Genomic DNA, 22795 nt, shown 5'->3' on the forward strand with positions numbered 1-22795 from the left:
AGTGTAATGCATTGGGAATAGTACAGAAGCAACGTAATCTTTTTGATGTAGCCAATGAGCTTCAACAAATGTGGTTATATAGATACCATTAACTTTTATTCAGACCAGTTCTTACCCTTTTGCCAGAAGATGAGCACTGGATGCCTAATGCAGCATTATGATGGTATAATAGAAGAGCTCTACAGTACCAGATGACTGGATATAAAGTTCCAGTCTTACTTAAAGTACTGTACTTTAATAGTGCCACTTTAATTATTTTGAACTATAATAGAGCTACAATAGGGGTAAATATGTCTCAGAATCTTTCCAGGAAAACAATCAGTGAATTTATCATCACAGGATTTGACAATTTTGAAAAACCAATGACTGTTGGAATTGTCATCCTTACCTTATATCTTCTTGTAATGCTTGGGAACCTGACAAACATATGTGTTATTGCCATGGATAAACGTCTACACCAGCCAATGTATCTCTTCATCTGCAATTTAGCAATTGTGGACATGCTCTATTGTTCATGTTCATGTCCAACAATGGTAGGAAACCTTTTAGTTGGTTTTAAAACTATATCTTTTGCACCATGCATTGTTCAGATGTATGTGTTTGGTTTAGGCTTTGTGATGGAGGTGTTTACTATTTCTGTCATGGCTTTTGACCGATTACTTGCCGTAATTAAGCCACTGCATTACCATTCAATTTTGACAAATGTTCGTTCTGTAATACTTACTTTCATACTGTGGATTCTGGGTTCTGCTGCAATATCTGTCATACCTGGAACTGTTCTTCCTCTATCATTTTGTTACTCTACGCTTAAATTCATGTTTTGTGATTATGGATCTGTTGTCAGAGCCACCTGTGTAGATCCTAACCCATATTTTGATTTAATGGCAATTGTAACTTTCATTCTTCTGTTTGGAACATTTAGTTTCATCTGTGTGTCTTATATAATGATAGTTCTTTTCAAAATTAACTCAAAAGGTAGCAAGAAAAAAGTATTTAACACATGCTTTAGTCATTTGATGGTTGTAGTGTGTTATTACGGCCCTACTTTTTTTATAACCTTTTTAACTAGGACAGGTATAGTTCTTACATTAGAGATGCGACATGGGTTCAGAATTGGCACAATTCTTGGTCCGTCCTTAGTAAATCCTTTTATATATTCTTTTAGAACCAAAGAGATTAGAAACAAAATACTGAGAACTGTGAGAGTTGGCACAAGCAACGAATGATATGCTGTTTTTAACATTTACAGCAAAAGTGAGTAATAGGATTATAGGCCCACTAATCATAAACAATATAAAGAAGGAGTCTCTCTCTCATTCTGTGTGTGTGTGTGTGTGTGTGTGTGTGTGTGTGTGTGTGTGTGTGTGTGTGTGTGTGTGTGGTATTCTGAACCTAACATCAGTTAGTAATCTGAATAAATTAATTATTTAATTTAAAAATATTTTATCTGTGTCTTATATCCACATTATTTATTATATATATATAAATTGTCAAAGTAGTTTAGGATTTTGACTATGAATAAAACTATGTTTTTTTAATTTTACAATAATAAACACTGAATCTGATTATGGGGTAAACTATTTTACTCTAAAACTATATACAGTGGAACCCGGTTATGTCGATGTCCTAGGGGGTCGCCAAAAAGCATCGAGGTAACCGATGATCGAGATAAACGAAAATCAAAATGGCGGCAATATATTAACATGCTTGAAATTTCTTTATGTACATGATGTGCGTTAATAAATGAGAATGTGCATGCACGTGTTTTTGAAGGTTTTTTTTACACAACAGCGTTGTCGCGATTTGTTTGATGAAGGCATGTTATAAAAATACATACAGTACATGTTTATCTGTCATGAATCCACCTGCCACGCCCCCTTCAGCGTGTCAGGTGCTTTCTCGGCCTCTTTCTTTGAAGCTCCCGGCTTTAATAGCGCACATATGGTGCTCGTTTAGCATCATCACCAGCTCCTATTTAAACTTCTGTTATTGTTGGTATATGTTGGTTCACGGCGGTCGTTGTTATCGCTCATGCATTTTCCGGTACGTGCCTTCCCACCGGCACTCTCTCATCGGCTGCTCTTTTCTTCCCAATGCCGCGCCGCGCCGTGCCCCTACTAACACTACGTACACTAGCACTAACTAACAGCAGAGATTCACCAGTATACAATACAACACCTGTAGCATCTGTAAGGCTTGATTTTTCCGCCACTTCCGCGAGTTCTTCTGCGGCTGCACCGAGATAACCGACGTTAAATGGCAAATTTTTCCCCCCTTGTGCTCGAGATATCAGGGTTCGGCGACATAAAACCGATAAAAAATGCTTAAAAAAAGCGAGAATTTGGCGGTTCCACTTCAAAAACGTCGACTTAATAGGGTTGTCGAGGTAACCGAGGGCGAGATAACCGGGTTCCACTGTAAATGATAAACAATAAATTGTATATGACATACAGTGTTCATTCATAACATTAAAGATACAGACAGGTGAAGTGAGTAGCATTGATCAAGGTGCTAAGGTGTTGACTTGGCTTCCAAGAGGAGATCTGCACTTCCGCAGGACCCATGGGACCTGACACAAACGATTTGATGGGTGAAAATACTCATGTGTAGGCCGGTTGCAGGAAAATTATTTGCGGAATGGTCTTAAAAATATATAAAATAAAAAACAAATTACTAAAAATAAACAAACTTTTATGTATATACTGTACAAATGCAACAATAGCAACTTAAATAAAATAAAACGATTTACAGGCACAAGGTTGGAAGCTAACTCTCACGTGGTTCATAAGCGGTAGACTGCTAAAGCACACCAAGGCAAAATGTCTGAAGTGCAAGACAGAGGTGGATTGCTACAGATATTACTTCATTACTGTAGAAAAATATTGTTTCAGTTAATGTTCTATGTTCTGAAAAGTTCCTTGTTTGTCAATGTTCATAATTTACACAAAAAGTCAAACTAAAATAAAATGAAACTGTTTATTTTCCATTTAGTTTTTTTTATTTATATTAAAAAGGAAAGCAAGTGAAAAAAAAAGCAGAGTAGCAGGAAGAAGCAGTAAGTGCATTTAAAATAAAACTATTAATACATTTTACCTGCAGGCTTTTGCAGCCGGGAGAGGGACAAAAAAATCCGTCATGTGCAGGTCTCTACTTCCAAGTTTCCCAGCTCTGGAAGTGGACTGACTTTCAATTTTTAAGCCAGATGTAAAGCAAAACTACTAGTCCTGACTTAATCTAATACCTAAAAGGCATGCCACAGTTTGCAATTAATGTAGGGCTTATCTTAATAATCGCTTTCTGTTCTGCTCTCATTTCAAGAACACTGCTCGATAAACGACTCTCTTGGTAATTCTCCCAGAAAGAAAGCTTTTAAGATACTGCTGGGCATGGCTATTCAGTAATTAACAAAAGGAAAATCATTTAGAGAGTTGCAGGGCCTCTCATACATGTATGAATATAGGTTCAATCCACTTTGTCCTTACAGCCACTTTGTCCTTTTTTTTATTTTGACCTGTTGATTGACTTGGTGTAAATTGTCGAGAGGCTTGTGCTCAGCTAGGGTTGAGGTCTCCACGATAACATATTTGTCACAAATCCCCTGAGTTTTTGCCACCACTGTGACACCCTAGTCAGAGAGGGAATGAGGACTCAGGAGTAGCTAGTATGAAAGAATAAACAGGGTGAAGGTTTTTTGGTTTGTTTCTCAGCTTGGGAATAATCTTAAATGAGATAATTAACTTGCTAAACTCACACACACACACACACACACACACACACACACACACACACACACACACACACACACACACACACACACACACACACACACAAAATGCTCTTGTGGGAAATTGCATAAAGGAAATGTAAACCAAAGTTAATCACACTTAGGTGCATTTACACATGACAATGCCCGTTAGTTATGAAATAAAATGACATAAAATATGGTCAGATATGTGTTCTCTCTGTGTTCTATATGATCAGTAGCTTAATATTATCCATTGCTCCAGAATTTAACAGTTAAGGTCCATCAATGCACTATATCCTGAAGTCTGTGCAAAAAGAGCCAAAATAAAAATGCAACACATTGTGTATGTTTGAAAAAGTTTCATGCTGATGTAAGGGCCTTTTTTTTCAAAACTTAACTAGGCAAAATAAAGAATTTGATTTTAAGAAACTTAAAAACATTGAGGTTTGTAGGCTGCTAGGTATTGGATATTGCTATGGCAAAGCATTTCTCCTAATAAATACAATAATATATAATAAAAAATTAATCTGCCAGCATGCATTAAACATTGAATATTGTTGATAGAGTGTGTTTACTTAAGTCGATAGAGCTCTGTGCAGAGAACTTTTTTATAGGCCATGCAGATTTACCAAACTCTTAATTGAAACCTTCTTTTTATTAGGAAATTGGCATTGTGCAAGTAAGAAATGCATGTAACCTTTGAATAACTCTATTTTCACACTTATAAATCTCTTCTATAAAGCATTAGCAGAATTTGCTCTTTCTGTCCATTTAGGCCACTCAGCTATACATTCAGTCCCTCACTAACTTAAAACTTAAATAATACAACTTACTCTGGGCAGGTCTGTGTTTGAAATATATTCGACATCTTCAACTGATGCAGAATGCAGCTGCACACCATGCTTTCATATGTAATGTCCTTCTCACTGGTTTAAAGGGAACACACTTAAAGGGAACCCATCCTCATTTGGGTGAAAGAAAAATCCATGCATTATAGTTTCATCATTGTTTAGGTTATCAACTGCTCACTGGTGGGCACCTGAATGCAAAACTGCTCATGGCAATTGCAGCTCTAAGCCATTGCCATCTCATGGTTCTTGAGTTTAACCTTTTAACCTCATGGATCCAGACACAATATAGTTACTATAGATTCCTTTGTTAAAAATAGAAGATTCATGAAATTTTTAGCACAAAAGTTTGTAATGTATGACACCTACAATAAAAATCTCCTCTTGAAAACAAATATAATACATACAGGTCTTGTGAACATACAGTCAAGTCAAGTCAAGTTTATTTCTATAGCGCTTTTCACAACAGACATGATGAGCGACTGTATAATTCTTCTCATACATTTTGGTTTTTATTTGTTTGTTTACAGTTGCTATTGTTTGTTTAAGGTTTCTAATGATCCCCAACATGTTTCTATTCATATATAATGTATTTGCCCTTCCCTCTTGTTCCCAAAAGAGGAGAATTAAAACGTACCAACAGGGTTATAAAACCATATGATACTAGCAGATGAGTATATTAGTGTCACTATCTGAGCTATCACATGAGAATAAAATGTTTCATTTATATATTTAAAGCATGCAAGTTGAATTAACAATACAAGATAATCAGTATCCTGCAGAAAAATAAACACCAACGGTAAAGTTAAATGTTGTAATAATTTAAGTCTAATGTTCACTGCTAAAATGTTGGTGTTAAAAGTATTATAAATGATGTTTTCAAGATATTAATGCTTTTACAGCTTAAATACTTTAAATAACATGAACTATGTTGACTATGTGTATCTATTCAATTATTTATTAAATTAAGGTTATACTTTCAGGTAAAAAAAAAAAAAGGACGTGAACAGCAGTAAAGTTCATTTCATCATGAGCGAACTGAACTCCAGTTTATTACAAAATGCATCATTTGTGCGTCCTGAGTACTTTTTCATCAGTGGATTTTCCGGGTTACCTTTCAGCCAGTACTACTTTGTTTTCCTAATTTTTGTCTATATTATCTCTCTGTGTGGAAACTCATTTGTCCTTTTTGTGATATTAGTGAACAAAAATCTGCATATTCCTAAATACATTGGAATCTTTAATTTAGCTCTGTCAGACTTTGGTGAAACAAACACACTAATTCCCTACCTCGTGAAGACATTTCTTTTTGATTCACAGTACATATCCTATAATGCATGTTTGGCTAACATGTTTTTTACATTTTTCTTTTACGGTGGAGAGGCTTTAACTCTTGTTGTCCTGGCATGCGACCGTTTCATTGCCATTTGCTTACCCCTGAGATACCATTCAATTGTAAATAACTCGTCTATGTTTGCAACTTTAACAGCAATATGGTTATTTAATTTTGTCATACATTTCACAATGGTATTTTTGATTACTCGACTTTCATTCTGTAAAACCAATCAGGTCAAAAGCTTTTTTTGTGACCATGGGCCAATTTATACAATTGCTTGTAATGACAACAGCATAAATTACTTCATAGCAAAATTGTGTACAAAAATATACCTCTATGCACCTTTGACTGCGATAGTCTTATCATACATAGGCATTCTGTTGGCCTTAACCAAGATTGTAACATGGAAGGGTCGTCTCCAAGCCCTCAAAACATGTGGCTCTCATCTGCTAGTAGTAGGAATATTCTTTCTTCCAATTTTGAGTACATACCTTGCTGTTCTAACATCCACTATCCATCCTAATGCAAGAATAATTAATACTTCACTATCATTCACAATTCCACCCATGTTAAACCCAATCATTTAGTCCTCAACAAACCCAATCATTTAGTCCTTTAGTCTTCAACACAAAGGACTTCAGAAAATTCATAGTGAAAATTTTTAAAAAGAATACTTCAGTTTCTCAGGTGCAGGCTATAACAAAGTAAGGCCAGGCATTTTAATAATTACTAGGACTGGAGATAGTAAGAGATAACATTTTATACTGTACATGCACTATATAGCTGAAGGTCTGTAAACTTCTCACCATTAAATACCTAATTTTAAAACCATTGGTATTAATATGGTGGGTCCCCAATTGCTGCGATAAGTGCAGTCTCCACTTTCTAAGTAGACATTCAACTAGGTTTTGAAATATGTTTATATAGTTATTTAGCCACAAGAGCACATGAGTTTGGACACTGAATCTGGCATAAAAGCCTGAAAAGGAATTGGTGTTCAAATTCTTTCTATAGGTGCACAGTTCATTTGTGGTTGGGGTCTGTGCAGCCTCATATGAATGTTACGGTCAAGTGTGGACCTATATATTTGGCTGTATATTTGTGTAAACCGTATAACCTTTGATTGCTTGTATTGTTTATAGATCTTAAAGTTTCTAAATATTAATATGTCAAAATAATTCAATAATATTTTGTGTTCTTTATATGAGATCTTTATTGTTTCACTGTGAGGGAACTCAATTGTCCTTTTCACTATATTAGCTGACCAATATTCAGAAATACATAAGAATCTTTAATTTAGCTCTTTCAGACTCTAATTTTGATTACATAACTTTCACTTTGTAAACCCTAACAAAATTTATATTTATGGGTCAATTTATACAGTTGCTTGTAATGATACAGCATGAATGACTTGATGGCAGATATTTGTGTAATATACAGTACCTGTATGCACCTTTGACTGCTATAATCTAATTATACATAGGCATTCTGTTAGCCTTATTTATAATTTTCAATATGGGAGGGTCAACAAGTCACAAGTTGTGGCTATAATCTGATCGTAGGAATGTTTCCCTTCCTGTATTAAGTACAGTACGTACAATACCTTGCTGTTTTTACTTATATCATCTTATTGATAGGATAACAAATACTTCATTATTATTGAAAAGTCCACCCATCTTAGATCTCTTAAACATAAATTACTTTCGAAACCGTTGAAAAAAGACTAACTAAGTTAGGCAAGGCATTTAATTAATTCCACGTCTTCATTGTCATGTTGGAAAAGGCTGTAGATTAGTACAGCTTCAATAAAGCAAATAACCTTATATTTTTCAACATAATGCAATAACATTTCTAAAATTGATCTACTGATTTTAAATATCTCAGTCTAAATAAAATAAATTAGTTTATTCCTAACTGCTAAATAGTTTTATTTCATATCTTATATAAACCAAACTTTTTCAGTAATGTTGTGCCTATTGGCTACTTTTTTGATTATCTGTTTCCCATAGCAAGGCGATTGCTATTTAATTAAACTATATTAATACATTTTAGCAATGTTTATTACATCAAAACATCTACAAATACATTTTTTATATTTTTTCTTATATTTTGTAAATCCAGATTTAACATATGATATATAAATGTAAATCTGAATATACTTTTTTAAAATAAATAACATTTATCTTATTAATAAATCATATCATGTCATATGTGTTCTCTCTGTGTTCAATATGATCAGTAGCTTAATATTATCCATTGCTCCAGAATTAAACAGTTAAGGTCCTTCAATGCACTATATCCTGAGGTCTGTGCAAAAAGACCCAAAATAAAAATGCAACTTTGAAAAAGTTTCATGCTGATGTAAGGGCCTTTTTTTCAAGACTTAACTAGGCAAAATAAAAAATTAGATTTTAAGAAACTTAGAAACATTGCGATAAACTGATTATATATTGTAAACAAACAAAGTCCATTTAAACCTTGGCAGTGATTGTGTATGAAATTATGTTCTGGTGATCACTGCCATGTTTGTAGGCTGCTAGGTATTGGATATTGCTATGGCAAAGCATTTCTCCTAATTAATAAAATAATATATTCTAAAAATTATTCTGCCAGCATGCATTAAACATTGAATATTGTTAATATACCGTAATTTCCGGACTATAAAGCGCACCCATATATAAGACGCAACCACTAAATTTGACAAATATTTTTATTTCGAACATAAATAAGCTGCACCTGTCTATAAGCCGCAGGTGTCCACACTAAAACTAATAAACTTCACACAGGCTTTAACAAAAGACAGTGTCTTTTACACGGTTTAAAGGATGAAATATGTTGTGGCTCCTTTAAGAGCAGAGCGGCATTTTGGGAATAGCCTACTGCCGCATTTTTCCGCTATTACTGCATGTGTGCAAGACCGAGTTTTATGTCCTTATTATTTTCTGATGCTCAGTTCTAAGTTTCTTTGACTAACCTGTAACGCTGCAAAAAAAAAAAAAAGCACGAGTTTTGGAAACCTGTGCTTGTATGATTTCTGTTGCAACTGGAGTTAGTCAGCTATCCCATGACCCAGTCTCAACGCGTTACAACGGCTTGTATCTAAACAGTAGCCTACCAAGAAAGTCATTGTTCACTGTCTTTCTCCTTACGTGGAAGTTTTTTCTCCCGATGCCGTGCAGCTCAGAACACAGGTGAGGTTCCTTTTTTTTTATTTCCGTTCGGAAATTTCATTGGTCTAATGTTATGTCTCTCAGTTTTTTGGTTTGAAGTTTGTGAAACCGGGAAAAACCCAGGAAAAATCTATAAATTAGCCAGTTCGTTGTTTGAGCCGCAGGGTTCAAAAAATGTAGTGGCTTATAGTCCGAAAAATATGGTAGTGTGTTTACTTAAGTCGATAGAGCTCTGTGCAGAGAACCTTTTTATAGGCCATGCAGATTTACCACACTCTTTATTGAAGCCTATTATTACTTTTGTGCATGTAAGAAATGCATGTAACCTTTGAGTTAACCTTTTTTCACACCTATAAATCTCTCCTATACAGCATTAGCAGAATTTGCTCTTTCTGTCCATTTAGGCCACTCAGCTATACATTCAGTCTCTCACTAACTTAAAACTTAAATACTACAACTCACTCTGGGCAGGTCTGCGTTTGAAAGATATTCGACATCTTCAACTGATGCAGAATGCAGCTGCACACCATGTTTTCATATGTAATTTCCTTCTAACTGTTTTGAAGAGAACTGTCAGGGATCCACCAGCCACACCCTCACTTGAGCCACACATTCCTCCTAGCAGCTCCCCGTCCTACTAATCATGCACACCTGACTCTCATCAGCTCACACTACATAAGCACACACTTCCAAACACTCCCTGTCCGTTCTACCGATTAGTCTGGAGAACTTCACTGGACCCTCTGACTGCTCTTTTCATTGGACTCTCTGACTGCTCTTTTCATTGGACTATGTCGTTGTGGATATATCTATTGAACTGCTCTCTGCCTGTGCATTCTGTCATCCCGTGCTTAATGCTGGTTTGGTTTATCTTCATTCCTTTTGTTATTAAACACATCTTTGTTCTGTTAAACTTCGGCTTCTGCTCGTTCTTTCAGCCTGACAGAAGAACGGACCTTTACCAACCAGGAATAAAAGGAAACCTAACAGCGTTACCTCATTATGTATTCCCAGCCAGAAGAATCCGATGATCCCGTGAAAGAGCACACCGAGACAATCCGCGAAGCTTTTACGTCAGCCGCTTCCAGCCGAGCTGCACCACCGCTTGGAAGCCCCGATGGCTCTCCTGGCCGTTTTTTCCGAAAGCGCGGCTGAGTGCGGAAGCGCGGACATACGTTGGCTTGGGCGAGAGCACTCTGGAGTGCGGAGAGCCCAGCGATTACGTCATATGCCGCGTTCACAGCACACTTCACGGAAGTCATCTGCACGAGCACCGGTAATACTTCCATGGCTGACCAACTCCTCGAACTCCGCCAGGGGGCGGATAGCATTGTGGATTACAGCCTCCATTTCCGCACACTGGCGGCCCCTAGTGGTTGGAACGAGGAAGCACTGCTTGGTACATACAGAAGAGGTTTAAATCAGGAGCTTCAATTAGCGATGGCAACACACGACGACACCCTGGGATTGGAGGCGTTCATACATAGATCAAATCGCATCTTCCAACGATTGACTGCCTGCCGCACTCCTGAAGCAGAAACCTCACAAGCCTCTGCGCTATCTACAGCCTCAGAACCAGAACCCATGCAACTGGGCTCCCACAGACTGTCCTCCCAGGAGCGAGAACGCTGGCTGGCATTCAGAGCCTGCCTGTATTGTGGAGAACAAGGACATCCTCGACGGATGGTGAGTACTGTAGACTTTTCCTCTGACATCTCGCATTTACCCAAGCTACCCATATCCCTGATAACCCCTTCTCTCACACACTCTGTCTCCGCCCTAGTCGACTCCGGCTCCGTGGGGAACTTCATTTCCCAGCCGTGCCTAGTCCACCTCCAGCTACGCTGAGAGAGAGGGGGACTCACGAGCTAGCTGTCCACACCATTCAGGGACGCCTGCTGGGAAGGGGCTGGATCAGATATTGCTCACCCAACTTCACACTCCAGGTTGGGGTGCTACATCAGGAAGAGATATGGTTCTTGGTGCTGGAGAACTCCACCACTGAAATCATCCTGGGTTGTCCCTGGCTCGTTGAACATTCCCCCAGGTGCTCCTGGGACCCATGTGACATCGTCGAGTGGAGCCCCAAGTGCCTGAGGAACTGCCTACAACCACTCCCCGTGCCTTGCCAGAGACCAATGATTCTGGCAGCCACTCAGGTGGAGGGCGCTTCACAGGCCCCACAGGTGGAGATCCCGGCGGAATATGGGGAGTACAGAGACGTCTTCAGCGAGCAGGCTGCCACCAAGTTGCCACCCCACGGGCCGTGGGAATGTGCTATCAACCTGATGCCTGAGGCCAAACTACTTAGGGGTCGGATCTATCCCTTATCAGCTCCAGAACACCAAGCGATGGAACAGTACATCTGTCAGGCCCTCCTACAGGGTTTCATCACCCCATTCTCATCTCCTGCAGCCTCCAGCTTCTTCTTCGTGGGCAAGAAGGATGGGGGACTCCGGCCCTGCCTTGACTACCGAGGCTTGAACGCACAAATCTCTCCACTGCTGTACCCTCTCCCCCTGGTTCCTGCTGCCCTGGAGGAATTACGAGAAGCCCGCATCTTCACCAAGTTCGATCTGCGGAGTGCGTACAACCTGGTATGCATACACCAGGGGGACGAGTGGAAAACGGCGTTCATCACTCCCTCGGGTCACTTCGAGTAGCGGGTGATACCGCGGCTCCCAGTTCACCTCTCGCATGTGGAGGGCACTCTTTCATCTACTGGGGGGTTACTGTTAACCTGTCCTCTGGTTACCACTCTCAGTCCAACGGACAGACCGAGCCCAAGATCCAAGAGTTGGGCCGGTATCTGTGTACATACTGCCACCAGGACCAGGTGAAACTCCAAAATCCTTGTGTCAGGACACCACGGGCCTCACACCCTTCCAGTGTATGTTGGGGTTCCAGCCCCCACTGTTTCCGTGGTCCGATAAACCTTTCCACGTGCCATCGGTGGACTACTGGTTCCAGGAGAGCCTCAAGGTGTGGGAATCGGTTCAGCTACGTCGGGCTTTGAGGGAGACCTGAAGGCACGCCAATGCACGGAGACGTGAGACACCCACCTACCTGCCCGGGGACTTGGTCTGGCTTTCTACTCTGGACCTCCGACTTCGGCTTTCCTATAGAAAGCTAAAGCCCTATGTTCCGCCGGCGTCACGGGATCCAGGCGAGACATCAGAGCCACCGCCTCCGGAGATCCTGGACCAGCCCTCGGTCTACTCGGTACGGGAGGTGTTGGACTCCCGTCGTCGAGCTGGCGGTCTGGAGTACCTGGTGGACTGGGAGGGTTACGGCCCGGAGGAGCGGTCATGGGTTGCCCAGTGGGACGTCCTTGACCCGGCGCTCCTCGAGGAGTTTCATGCATCTCATCTGCTACAGCCGATGCCCCGGGGCAGGCCCAGGCGGCAGGTCTGGGCGTCGAAATCCGCCCCTGGGGGAGGGGGTACTGTCAGGGATTCACCAGCCACACCCTCACTTGAGCCACACATTCCTCCTTGCAGCTCCCTGTCCTACTAATCATGCACACCTGACTCTCGTTAGCTCACACTACATAAGCACACACTTCCAAACACTCCCCGTCAGGTATCTCTGTACATTGAAATGCAACCCCAGCGATTTCCCTCGGCGCGAGCCCGGTTTGCGTTTTTGATCTTGCTGCGCGCCGGACATGCGTTGGCTTGGGCTAAAGCACTCTGGAGTGCGGAGAGCCCAGTGATTACATTATATGCCGCGTTCACAGCACACCTAACGGAAGTCTTCTGCACGAGCACCGGTGATACTTCCATGGCCGACCAACTCCTCAAATTCCGCCAGGGGGCGGATAGCGTCGCGGATTACCGCCTCCGTTTCCGCACACTGGCGGCCCCTAGTGGTTGGAACGAGGAAGCACTGCTTGGGACATACAGAAGTGGTTTAAATCAGGAGCTTCAATTAGCGATGGCGACATACGACGAAACCCTGGGATTGGAGGCGTTCATACAAAGATCAAATCGCATCTTCCAACGCTTGACTGCCTCCCACACTCCTGAAGCAGAAACCTCCCAAGTCTCTGCACTATCTACAGCCTCAGAACCAGTACCCATGCAACTGGGCTCCCACAGGCTGTCCTCCCAGGAGCGAGAACGCCGACTTTTCCTCTGACATCTCGCATTTACCCAAGCTACCCATATCCCTGATAACCCCTTCTCTCACACCCTCTGTCTCCGCCCTAGTCAACTCCGGCTACGCTGGGAACTTCATTTCCCAGGCGTGCCTAGACCGCCTCCAGCTACACCGTGAGAGGGGTTATAAAACCATATGACACTAGCAGATGAGTATATTAGTGTCACTATCTGAGCTATCACATGAGAATAAAATGTTTTATTTCTACTTTTAATGCATGCAAGTTGAATTAACAATACAAGATAATCTAAGTCTAATATTTTAAGTTTAATGTTCACTGCTAAAATTTTGGTGTTAAAAGTATTAGAAATAATGTTTTTAAGATATTAATGCTTAAACAGCTAAAATGCTTTAAATAACATGAACTATGTTGACTATGTGTATCTATCAATTATTTATTGAATTAACGTTATACTTTTAGGTAAAAAAAAAAAACGGACATGAACAGCAGTAAAGTTCATTTCATCATGAGCGAACTGAACTCCAGTTTATTACAAAATGCATTTGTGCGTCCTGATTACTTTTTCATCAGTGGATTTTCCGGGTTACCTTTTAGCCAGTACTACTTTGTTTTCCTAATTTTTGTCTATATTATCTCTCTGTGTGGAAACTCAATTGTCATTTTTGTTATATTAGTGAACAAAAATCTGCATGTTCCTAAATACATGGGAATCTTTAATTTAGCTCTGTCAGACTTTGGTGAAACAAACGCACTGATTCCTAACCTTGTGAAGACATTTCTTTTTGATTCACAGTACATATCCTATAATGCATGTTTGGTTAATATGTTTTTTTCTTTTTTCTTTGCTGGTGGACAGTCTTTAACTCTTGCTGCCATGGCCTATGATCGATTTATTGCCATTTACTTACCACTGAGATATCATGTAATTGTAAATAACTCCGTCATGTTTGCGACATTAACCTCAATATGGGTAATTAATTTTGTTATATTTGGCACAATGGTGATTTTGATTACACGTCTTTCATTCTGTAAAACCAATGAGGTCAAAAGTTTTTTTTGTGACCACGGGCCAATTTATACACTTGCTTGTAATGACAACAGCATGAATTCTTTTATGGCAAAATTTTGTACTGCAGTATATCTCTATGCACCTTTGACTGCCATAATCTTATCATACATAGGAATTCTTTTGGCCTTAACCAAGATTACAACATGGGAGGGTCGTTTTAAAGCATTTAAAACATGTGTCTCTCATTTGCTGGTAGTAGGAATATTTTTTCTTCCTATTTTAAGTATGTATATTGCGGCATTAACTTCAAATCTACATCCTAATGCAAGGATAATAAATACTTCGCTATCAGCAACCATTCCATCTATGGTAAACCCTATAATTTATGTCTTTAACACAGAGGAATTCAGAGGTTTTATAATGAAGATGCTTAAAAAGAAAAATATCACAATTTCCAAGTTACAGACTTTAGAAAAGTAATATCACACCGTTGCACTTTCCACATAAAACATCGAGTATCACAGGACTGTCTAATACATGTTGTCAAACTTACTAAGAGTCACTTTTTATACCAGTCAACTGCTAGTCAGACCAAACAGCCCTTCAGGGTTTGTAGGTTATATAGGATGTCTCTGGTTGTGATTTAAATTCACTTTTCATTTGAGCTAGTAGCCTCCATGAAGATGAACCCCAGGCTTCCTTACCCTGTATCAGTAAGATAATGTACGATATCAGGTACAAACTTGTAACTGCTCCTGATTGTTTATTATAGCACATGATGTGCATGAATGTATTCTTATATTGTACTATTGTACTATTGTAAAGGTTTTTGAAAGCTAGTTCAGAATTTGCTAGATTGGGATGTATTATGTATTGTATTCTGAAAATCTAAACTGTCTCCAATAATTTCTTTTAAGAAAGAATTTCTCTTTTTTTCTGCCACTATTTCTTAGTATTTGCATGCAGATGAAGCATATAATGCATTTAATGCAAAGCAAATACAAATTCTGTGAATATTGTAAGAAGCAAATTGTAAGCATTCCTGCTAAAAAAAAACTGCCACCAGTTGTTTTTGTTGTTTATAGTGATCATTAAATATTTATTATGAAAGAACTGCCTTACTGCTACTTTAAAACAAATTGTAAACTTATAGCAATAATATATATATATATATATATATATATATATATATATATATATATATATATATATATATATATATATATATATAGTGAGGAAAATAAGTATTTGAACAAATAAATAGTTAAAAAATCATATTTTGTGATTTCTGGATTATTTTTTTTTTTTTTAGATTATGTCTTTCACAGTGGACATGCACCTACGATGACATTTTCAGACCCCTCCATGATTTCTAAGTGGGAGAACTTGCAAAATAGCAGGGTGTTCAAATACGTATTTTCCTCACTATATATATATATATCCAAACTAGACCAATCTCTGCCTAGTGTGGATTGGCACAGCTAGGTTAAAGGACAGAGGGGCCAAGAGTTGCACTAAGGTCAAGGTTATTAAACCTGACAAAGGTCAGCAAGGTGGATCAGCCTGCAGCATTGCAAATGTCTTGGAGTGAAACTCCAGAGGGCAAAACCTTAGAGCCTTAGAGACACTCAGAGTACAGTGAGTTTTGACCCTGAAAGGAGTTGGGAGAACAGAGGACCAGATGAGGTAGCATCCACAATTCACCTGCTAAGGGTGCATAACAGGTCATGGGACGACTGAGGGTACCTTGGGAACATACCCCGATTTAGGGTAAAGGAAAGTACTGGCCATGCCTGAAATAAATTCCAGGAATCAGGGAGCCACAGAGAGGGCGTGAGGATCCCCTACTCTCTTGAGAGAGGAGATAGCCAAGAGGAGCACAGTATTGACTGTGAGGTCAATGATGCAAAGGGAGGCTCAGAGAGGGCCTTTAAGACAACGGCCAATTTCCACACAGGCACTCTAGATCATACCAGGGGCCTTAACCTCTGGGTACATGGAGAAAACCTGTCACCAACGGGTTCTTACCTAGCGACTGCCCCACAAGGGGTGCATGACAGGTTGCAATTGTGGACATGTTAAACTCCAGATTGGAAGGATCCAACCCGAAATGTTCTTGAAGGAATTTCAGCCAAGGGCCGACCAACTGGATCTAAGTGCTGTTCGCACCATGACTTAAACAGGTGGCAGATCATGGCATATGACCTCCTCATAAAGGGAGTTCTGGATTGAAGGATCCAGATGACCCCCTTAGTCTATCATCTATCATAAGTGTCTATCATAAGCGCTATGCAACGACCAGGAACTCCCAGCATGGGGCCCTGAGACATGTAGGGCTCGCTGAATGACCTTGATTGTACAGAGTGGGTTTCCTCTCCGAGAAAACCCTCGAGTCCTGAGCCACCAGTGCTTCACAGTGAGTGACTGAGTCTTCTCTCACTCTCTTGACGACCGTGAGTATGGATTTGATATGAGCCGGAGTAAGGGTTAACATTAGGGTTGAATCACATACCACACCTATATAGGTGGTTCTCTGTAATGGAGCTCTTTTTAGCATTCAGCCTTAACCCCAGCTCCTTCATGTGGGTGAAAACGGCATCTCAATGCCGAACCACCAGCTGGTCTGATTGAGCCAGTATTAACCAATCGACCAATTTGAGACACGACCTGATTCAGGGTCAGCATCCTAAATGTAGCATCAGCTTATGTAGATTCAATATGGGATGCAACCCTCGGTCCTTTTTGGGAACTATGAAGTTCCAGCTGTAGAACCAGGATTCTCTAAATAATTGACCACATCAAAGTCCCCGTTCCTCAAGAGCCAGGGTGGGGCACACCTCATTTAACCATTGCGGGCGAGCCCCAAACTGAATCATATAGCCTCTGTCTACAGTGCGCAGGACCCACCGAGACAATATTTTCCAGGCTACTAGATAGTCTCTTAAGGGAAACGGTCTCTCAAGTACTGACCTCTGTGCCTAGACTCGGAGCTATGCCTTCAATGCAGCTTTAAAGCGTGGACAATGCAGAAGCATTCGCAAAACGCTGTTGATGCAGCTCGAGTTACTGAAAGGAAACAGCAACAAGAGTCTACTCAAATCTGAGATGCTAAGCAACCAAAAAGTTCAAACTCACAACCTAATTTCAACTTATAACAACTTTTCAGGAAATTCATGATTCAAGAGTTTATTTTGTGTGTGGGTGTTGTCAGGGAGCGCCCTGCGCTCTCACCCGCTCATGCCCCGCCAACTCGGAGCGCCTCGCCTGATTACTAACTCGGCGCACCTGTTTTCCATCAGACTCCCTCCTATTTAAGCGGCTCCGCTTCCCACTCATGCGTCCGTTATTATGTTTATGGACTCAGCGTCTCTATTCCCCAGTTCCGCTGCCAGCTCTCCGTGCTACCGCTTCATGCGCACGTACTTTTCATATCAGACTTTGTGCTTCACCTGTTGACTTCACTCCGGTTGTGTGTGTGTGTGTGTGTGTGTGTGTGTGTGTGTGCTCTTGGGATTCAGTTTCGCATTTCATTAAAACTCTGTGTTTGCTCAACTCCGCTTCCGCCTCGTCCGTGCCTGACAGAATAACGGACCGAAAGAGAAAGGGTTTAAGCCGCCCCTCACCTGGTTATGGATCCGCACGCCGGCGCCACGTCAGACACGGTACGGGATCGCGCCGCCGCCGCCCATCCCGCACCAGTGGCCGCCGGTGTTCCGATGGCGTTTTCTTCCACCTTCTCCGGTGAACTGTCTGAGTGCCGTGGCTTTTTGATGCAAGTGAACCTCTTCATTGAAATGCAGCCGCAACGTTTTTCCACCGCCCAAGCAAAGATCGCGTTCATAATCTCCTTGCTTTCCGGGAAGGCGTTGGCCTGGGCGCAATCACTCTGGGAGGCAGCAGGACCGGTGGTGTATTCGTACACGGCATTCACCGCGCACTTCCGGGAGGTGTCCTTTCTACGGCAGATCAACTGCTCGGGTTACGCCAGGGTGAGGATTCCGTTACGGATTACAGCCTCCGTTTTCGCACTCTGGCGGCATCTTGTGGCTGGAACGAGGAAGCGCTGCTCGGGATTTATCGGCAAGGTTTGGCTCCAGAATTAAAGCTTGCGATGGCCATTCACGAGGATTCTGTGGGTTTAGAGGCTTTCATACAGAAGTCCATCGGCCTCGCACAGCGTTTGGCTGCCTGCCGGAATTCACCACCTCTGCTCACGTCGCCATTTCCAGCCTCACAACCCGCTACGCCTACGGCTTCAGGGGTTGAGCCCATGCAGCTCGGAACCCAGAGGTTGACCCAGAGAGAACGTAATGACCGCCTGGCTACGGGCCGATGTCTGTACAGCGGAAAGCCGGGTCACCTCATCGCCAGCTGCCCTACTCGCCCACCCCACGCCTCGGTGAGTTCCGTTCCTTTTCCATCCGAAATATCTCCCTTGTCTAAGCTCTTGGTGACTCTACTAACCCCCACTCTCTCTCTATCGGTACGGGTGCTGGTCGACTCCGGTTCCGCAGGGAATTTCATCTCCCAGGCCTGCCTCGACCAGCTACAGCTCCACAGACAGAGGGGCTCCCAGGACTTAGCCGTACAGACCATCCAAGGGCGCCCGCTGGGGAAGGGCTGGGTGAAGTACTGTGCCCCAGCGATGACTCTACGGATCGGACTATTCCACAAGGAGGAAATCAGGTTCCTGGTGCTTGAGGACTCCACTGTCAGCGTGATACTGGGAAGACCCTGGCTCCAACAGCACGTGCCGAGGTGTTCCTGGGATCCTTGTGACATCCTGGAGTGGAGCCCTCACTGTCTCCAACACTGCCTCTCCGGACTCCCCTCCAGGATTCCAAGGGCCGTCGTAGGTGCTACCCAGGTGGAAGCCGCCACCACAGCCACACAGGTTGAGCTCCCTGAGGAGTACCGGGCCTACAAGGAGGTTTTCAGCACGCAGGCAGCCACTCGTCTTCCCCCTCACCGGCCTTGGGACTGTGCGATCGATTTGCTTCCCGGGGCGAAGCTGCCGAAAGGCCGGATATAACCCCTGTCAGCCCCTGAACACAAGGCGATGGAGGAATACATTGCACAGGTGCTCCGCCAAGGGTTTATCGCCCCTTCTACGTCTCCTGCGGCCTCCAGCTTCTTCTTTGTGGGGAAAAAAGGATGGTGGTCTCCGGCCTTGCATCGACTACCGGCAGTTAAACTCTCAGATCGTTCCTCTTCCTTATCCCCTGCCACTCGTTCCGGCGGCCCTGGAGAAGCTGCGGGAGGCTCGCATCTTCTCCAAACTCGATCTACGGAGCGCCTACAACCTGGTGCGCATCAGGAAGGGGGACGAGTGAAAAACGGCCTTCATCACGCCCTCGGGACATTACGAGTACCGGGTCATGCCGTTCGGCCTCTCCATCTCACCGGCCGTGTTTCAGGGGTTCATGAACGAAGTGCTACGACCATACCTCCAGAGGTTCGTGATGGTCTAAATCGATGACATCCTCATCTACTCACGGACTCTGGAGGAACACCAGGACCACGTGAAACAAGTTCTAGGAGCACTTCGTTCACAGCACCTGTACTTGAACCTCTCCAAATGCGAGTTCCACCGCCCTCAGACCCGGTTCCTCGGTTACATCATTAGCCCCCAGGGGATTCAAATGGACGGAGGGAAGGGCCAGGCAGTACAGGACTGGCCCGTCCCGACCACCATCAAGGAGCTCCAACGCTTCCTGGGCTTTGCCAACTTTTACCGTCTGTTCACCCAGGGCTACAGCCAGATCACCGCTCCCCTCACCTCGCTCCTCCGGGGTATGGCACGCGCCCTCCGCTGGACCCGCGAAGCTCAGGAGGCGTTCGTCGAGCTCCGCAAGCGTTTCTGCCGGGCCCCGGTCCTTCGCCACCCGGTCCCGCACTTCCCTTCATCGTCGAGGTAGACGCATCCTCAACGGGGGTTGGGGCGACCCTCTCTCAACGAACGGGCTCTCCTCCAAAGCTCCACCCGTGTGCATACTTCTCCCACAAACTCACCCCGGCGGAACAGAACTATGATATCGGGAACAGGGAGCTCTTGGCCATCAAACTCGCCCTGGGGGAGTGGAGGCACTGGCTGGAAGACGCAGAGCACCCCTTTACCGTCATCACGGATCACAAGAACCTCCAGTACCTGCAGGGGGCCCGTAGATTGAACCCCAGGCAGGCTCGGTGGGCCCTGTTCTTCACCCGCTTCCGCTTCCTAGTCACCTATCGAGCAGGGGCCCAAAACGGAAAGGCGGACGCCCTCTCCCGCCTGTTTGGGCCCGACGAGCCCGGAGACTCAGTCCCTATCCTTCCACCCGAACTCATCGTGGGGCCGATCATCTGGGACTTGGACGAAGAGATCCGCACGGCCACGCTCCAGGAACCGAGCCCGGAGGAATGCCCTGAGGGGAGGGTATATGTACCAACTACATGCCGACGGGGGCTCATCCAGTCGGTCCATGAAGGGTTAGGGGCTGGCCACCCCGGCGAGAAACGTACCCTCCAGCTCATTCAAGCCCAGTACTGGTGGCCCGGTATGTCAAGGGAGGTCATACGCTTCGTTCAGGGGTGCCCCACCTGTGCCATGGCCAAGGTACCGCGTCGCCTGCCTACAGGCAGGTTGGTGTCGCTCCCAGTCCCGCAACGTCCCTGGTCCCACCTGGGCATCGACTTTGTCACCGATCTCCCCCGCTCCGAGGGTAACACCTGCATCCTAGTGGTGGTGGACCGGTTCTCGAAGGGCTGTCGCTTTATCCCCCTGAAGGGCCTGCCAACCACCCTGGAGACGGCTGAGGCCCTATTCCACCAGGTCTTCCGCACTTTCGGCCTCCCGGAGGAGATCGTCTCTGACCGAGGACCGCAATTCACGTCACGGGTCTGGAGGGCCTTCTTTCGTCTCCTAGGGGTCTCAGTCAACCTTTCCTCCGGCTATCATCCCCAGACCAACGGACAGGCGGAGAGGAAGATCCAGGAGCTCAGCCAGTATCTTCGGGTGTATTGCAGCCAGGACCAGGAGAGCTGGTGCCGCTTCCTGCCATGGGCCGAATACGCCCAAAACTCTCTTCGCCAGGACGCAACGGGACTCACGCCCTTCCAGTGCACCCTGGGTTTTCAGCCCCCGCTGTTCCCTTGGTCCGACGAGCCCTGTGACGTGCCGGCCGTGGATGCATGGTTTCGGGAGAGCAATCGGGTCTGGGAGTCGGCACACACGCAACTTCAGAGAGCGGTCCGGGACACTCGACGGCATGCCGACGCGCGTCGGCTGGAGGCAACACGTTTCCGGCCAGGTGACCGGGTATGGCTTTCCACCAGAGATCTACGGCTCAGGCTCCCGTGCTGCAAGCTCAGCCCCCGCTTTGTGGGCCCTTCAAGATCACCCGGCAGGTCAACGAGGTGACCTACCGTCTGGAGCTCCCGCCTAGGTATCGCATCCACCCGACGTTCCATGTATCTCTGCTGAAGCCTTACCGTCCATCTCTCTCTCTCTCTCTAGGTGGCCCCGACGCGTCCGTCCAGCCGGAGGTTGTGGACCAGCCAGGGGTCTACGCGGTGCGCAAGGTGTTGAACTCACGACGGCACGGGGGTCGCCTGGAGTACCTTGTCGACTGGGAGGGTTTCGGTCCGGAGGAACGCTCGTGGGTGGCCCGGCAGGACATCCTGGACCCGGCGTTGTTGGTGGAGTTCCACGCGGCTCACCCGCTCCGCCCTGCGCCCCGTGGCAGGGGCAGGCCTTGTCGCAGGTCTCGGGCGTCTGGTGCCACCCCTGGGGGAGGGGGTGGTGTCAGGGAGCGCCCTGCGCTCTCACCCGCTCATGCCCCGCCAACTCGGAGCACCTCGCCTGATTACTAACTCGGCGCACCTGTTTTCCATCAGACTCCCTCCTATTTAAGCGGCTCCGCTTCCCACTCACGCCGTCCGTTATTATGTTTATGGACTCGCACTGTCAGCGTCTCTATTCCCCGGTTCCGCTGCCAGCTCTCCGTGCTACTGCTTTATGCGCACGTACTTTTCATATCAGACTTTGTGCTTCACCATGTTGTCTTCACTCTGGTTGTGTGTGTGTGTGTGTGCTCTTGGGATTCAGTTTCGCATTTCATTAAAACTCTGTGTTTGCTCAACTCCGCTTCTGCCTCGTCCGTGCCTGACAGGTGTGTATATGTGCCAATTTTTATTGGGAAAGATTTACAAGTCTAGAATCTTTTTTATATCTGAAGTGTGTATGAAAAGTGGGGATAACTTTGCCACCTTGAGGGCAATTTGTTTTTGCAATGATGGGAAGAGGCTGTGAATGAGTGTTTACAAAAGTGATTGTATAAAAAATATACTGGAAAGTAAATTAATATAAAATCAAATCAATATTTGATGTGATTACCTATTGCCATTCACATCTTACCTATGCACACTTTTTTTACATGCAAAAAACTCTCGGACCCGCACCCTTTCTTCACTCTCCGGTGTTTCGGACAGTCGGAATTGCCCGGAACTAAGTGCTCATAAGTATTCAGACAAACTCTCTTCACTGCCTCTGCTATTCCTACTGGACAAGTGTTATTCCTTAAATT

At 44.2% G+C, this 22795-nt stretch overlaps 3 protein-coding genes across 3 annotated transcripts; all 3 read left to right on the top strand.

The window, feature by feature from the left end:
• Window positions 1-290: 290 nt before the first annotated feature.
• Window positions 291-1226, top strand: LOC310730544 (olfactory receptor 6F1-like; the record flags this gene model as incomplete). Its single annotated transcript, XM_083549563.1, has 1 exon — window positions 291-1226. One exon carries the CDS (start codon window positions 291-293, stop codon window positions 1224-1226), a length of 936 nt encoding a protein of 311 aa, XP_083405689.1.
• Window positions 1227-5622: 4396 nt separating this feature from the next.
• On the top strand, window positions 5623-6516 carry LOC310729667 (olfactory receptor 10A5-like; the record flags this gene model as incomplete). The annotated part of the gene is made up of 1 exon (XM_083548126.1): window positions 5623-6516. The coding sequence occupies one exon, from the start codon at window positions 5623-5625 to the stop codon at window positions 6514-6516; it is 894 nt and encodes a 297-aa protein (XP_083404252.1).
• A 7211-nt stretch (window positions 6517-13727) lies between these two features.
• LOC310730545 (olfactory receptor 10A2-like) lies at window positions 13728-14711 on the top strand (the record flags this gene model as incomplete). Its single annotated transcript, XM_083549564.1, has 1 exon — window positions 13728-14711. The coding sequence occupies one exon, from the start codon at window positions 13728-13730 to the stop codon at window positions 14709-14711; it is 984 nt and encodes a 327-aa protein (XP_083405690.1).
• Between the last annotated feature and the right edge of the window lie 8084 nt (window positions 14712-22795).

This window comes from Silurus aristotelis, assembly GCF_946808225.1.
Source record: "Silurus aristotelis genome assembly, chromosome: 8".
NCBI lineage: Eukaryota > Metazoa > Chordata > Actinopteri > Siluriformes > Siluridae > Silurus > Silurus aristotelis.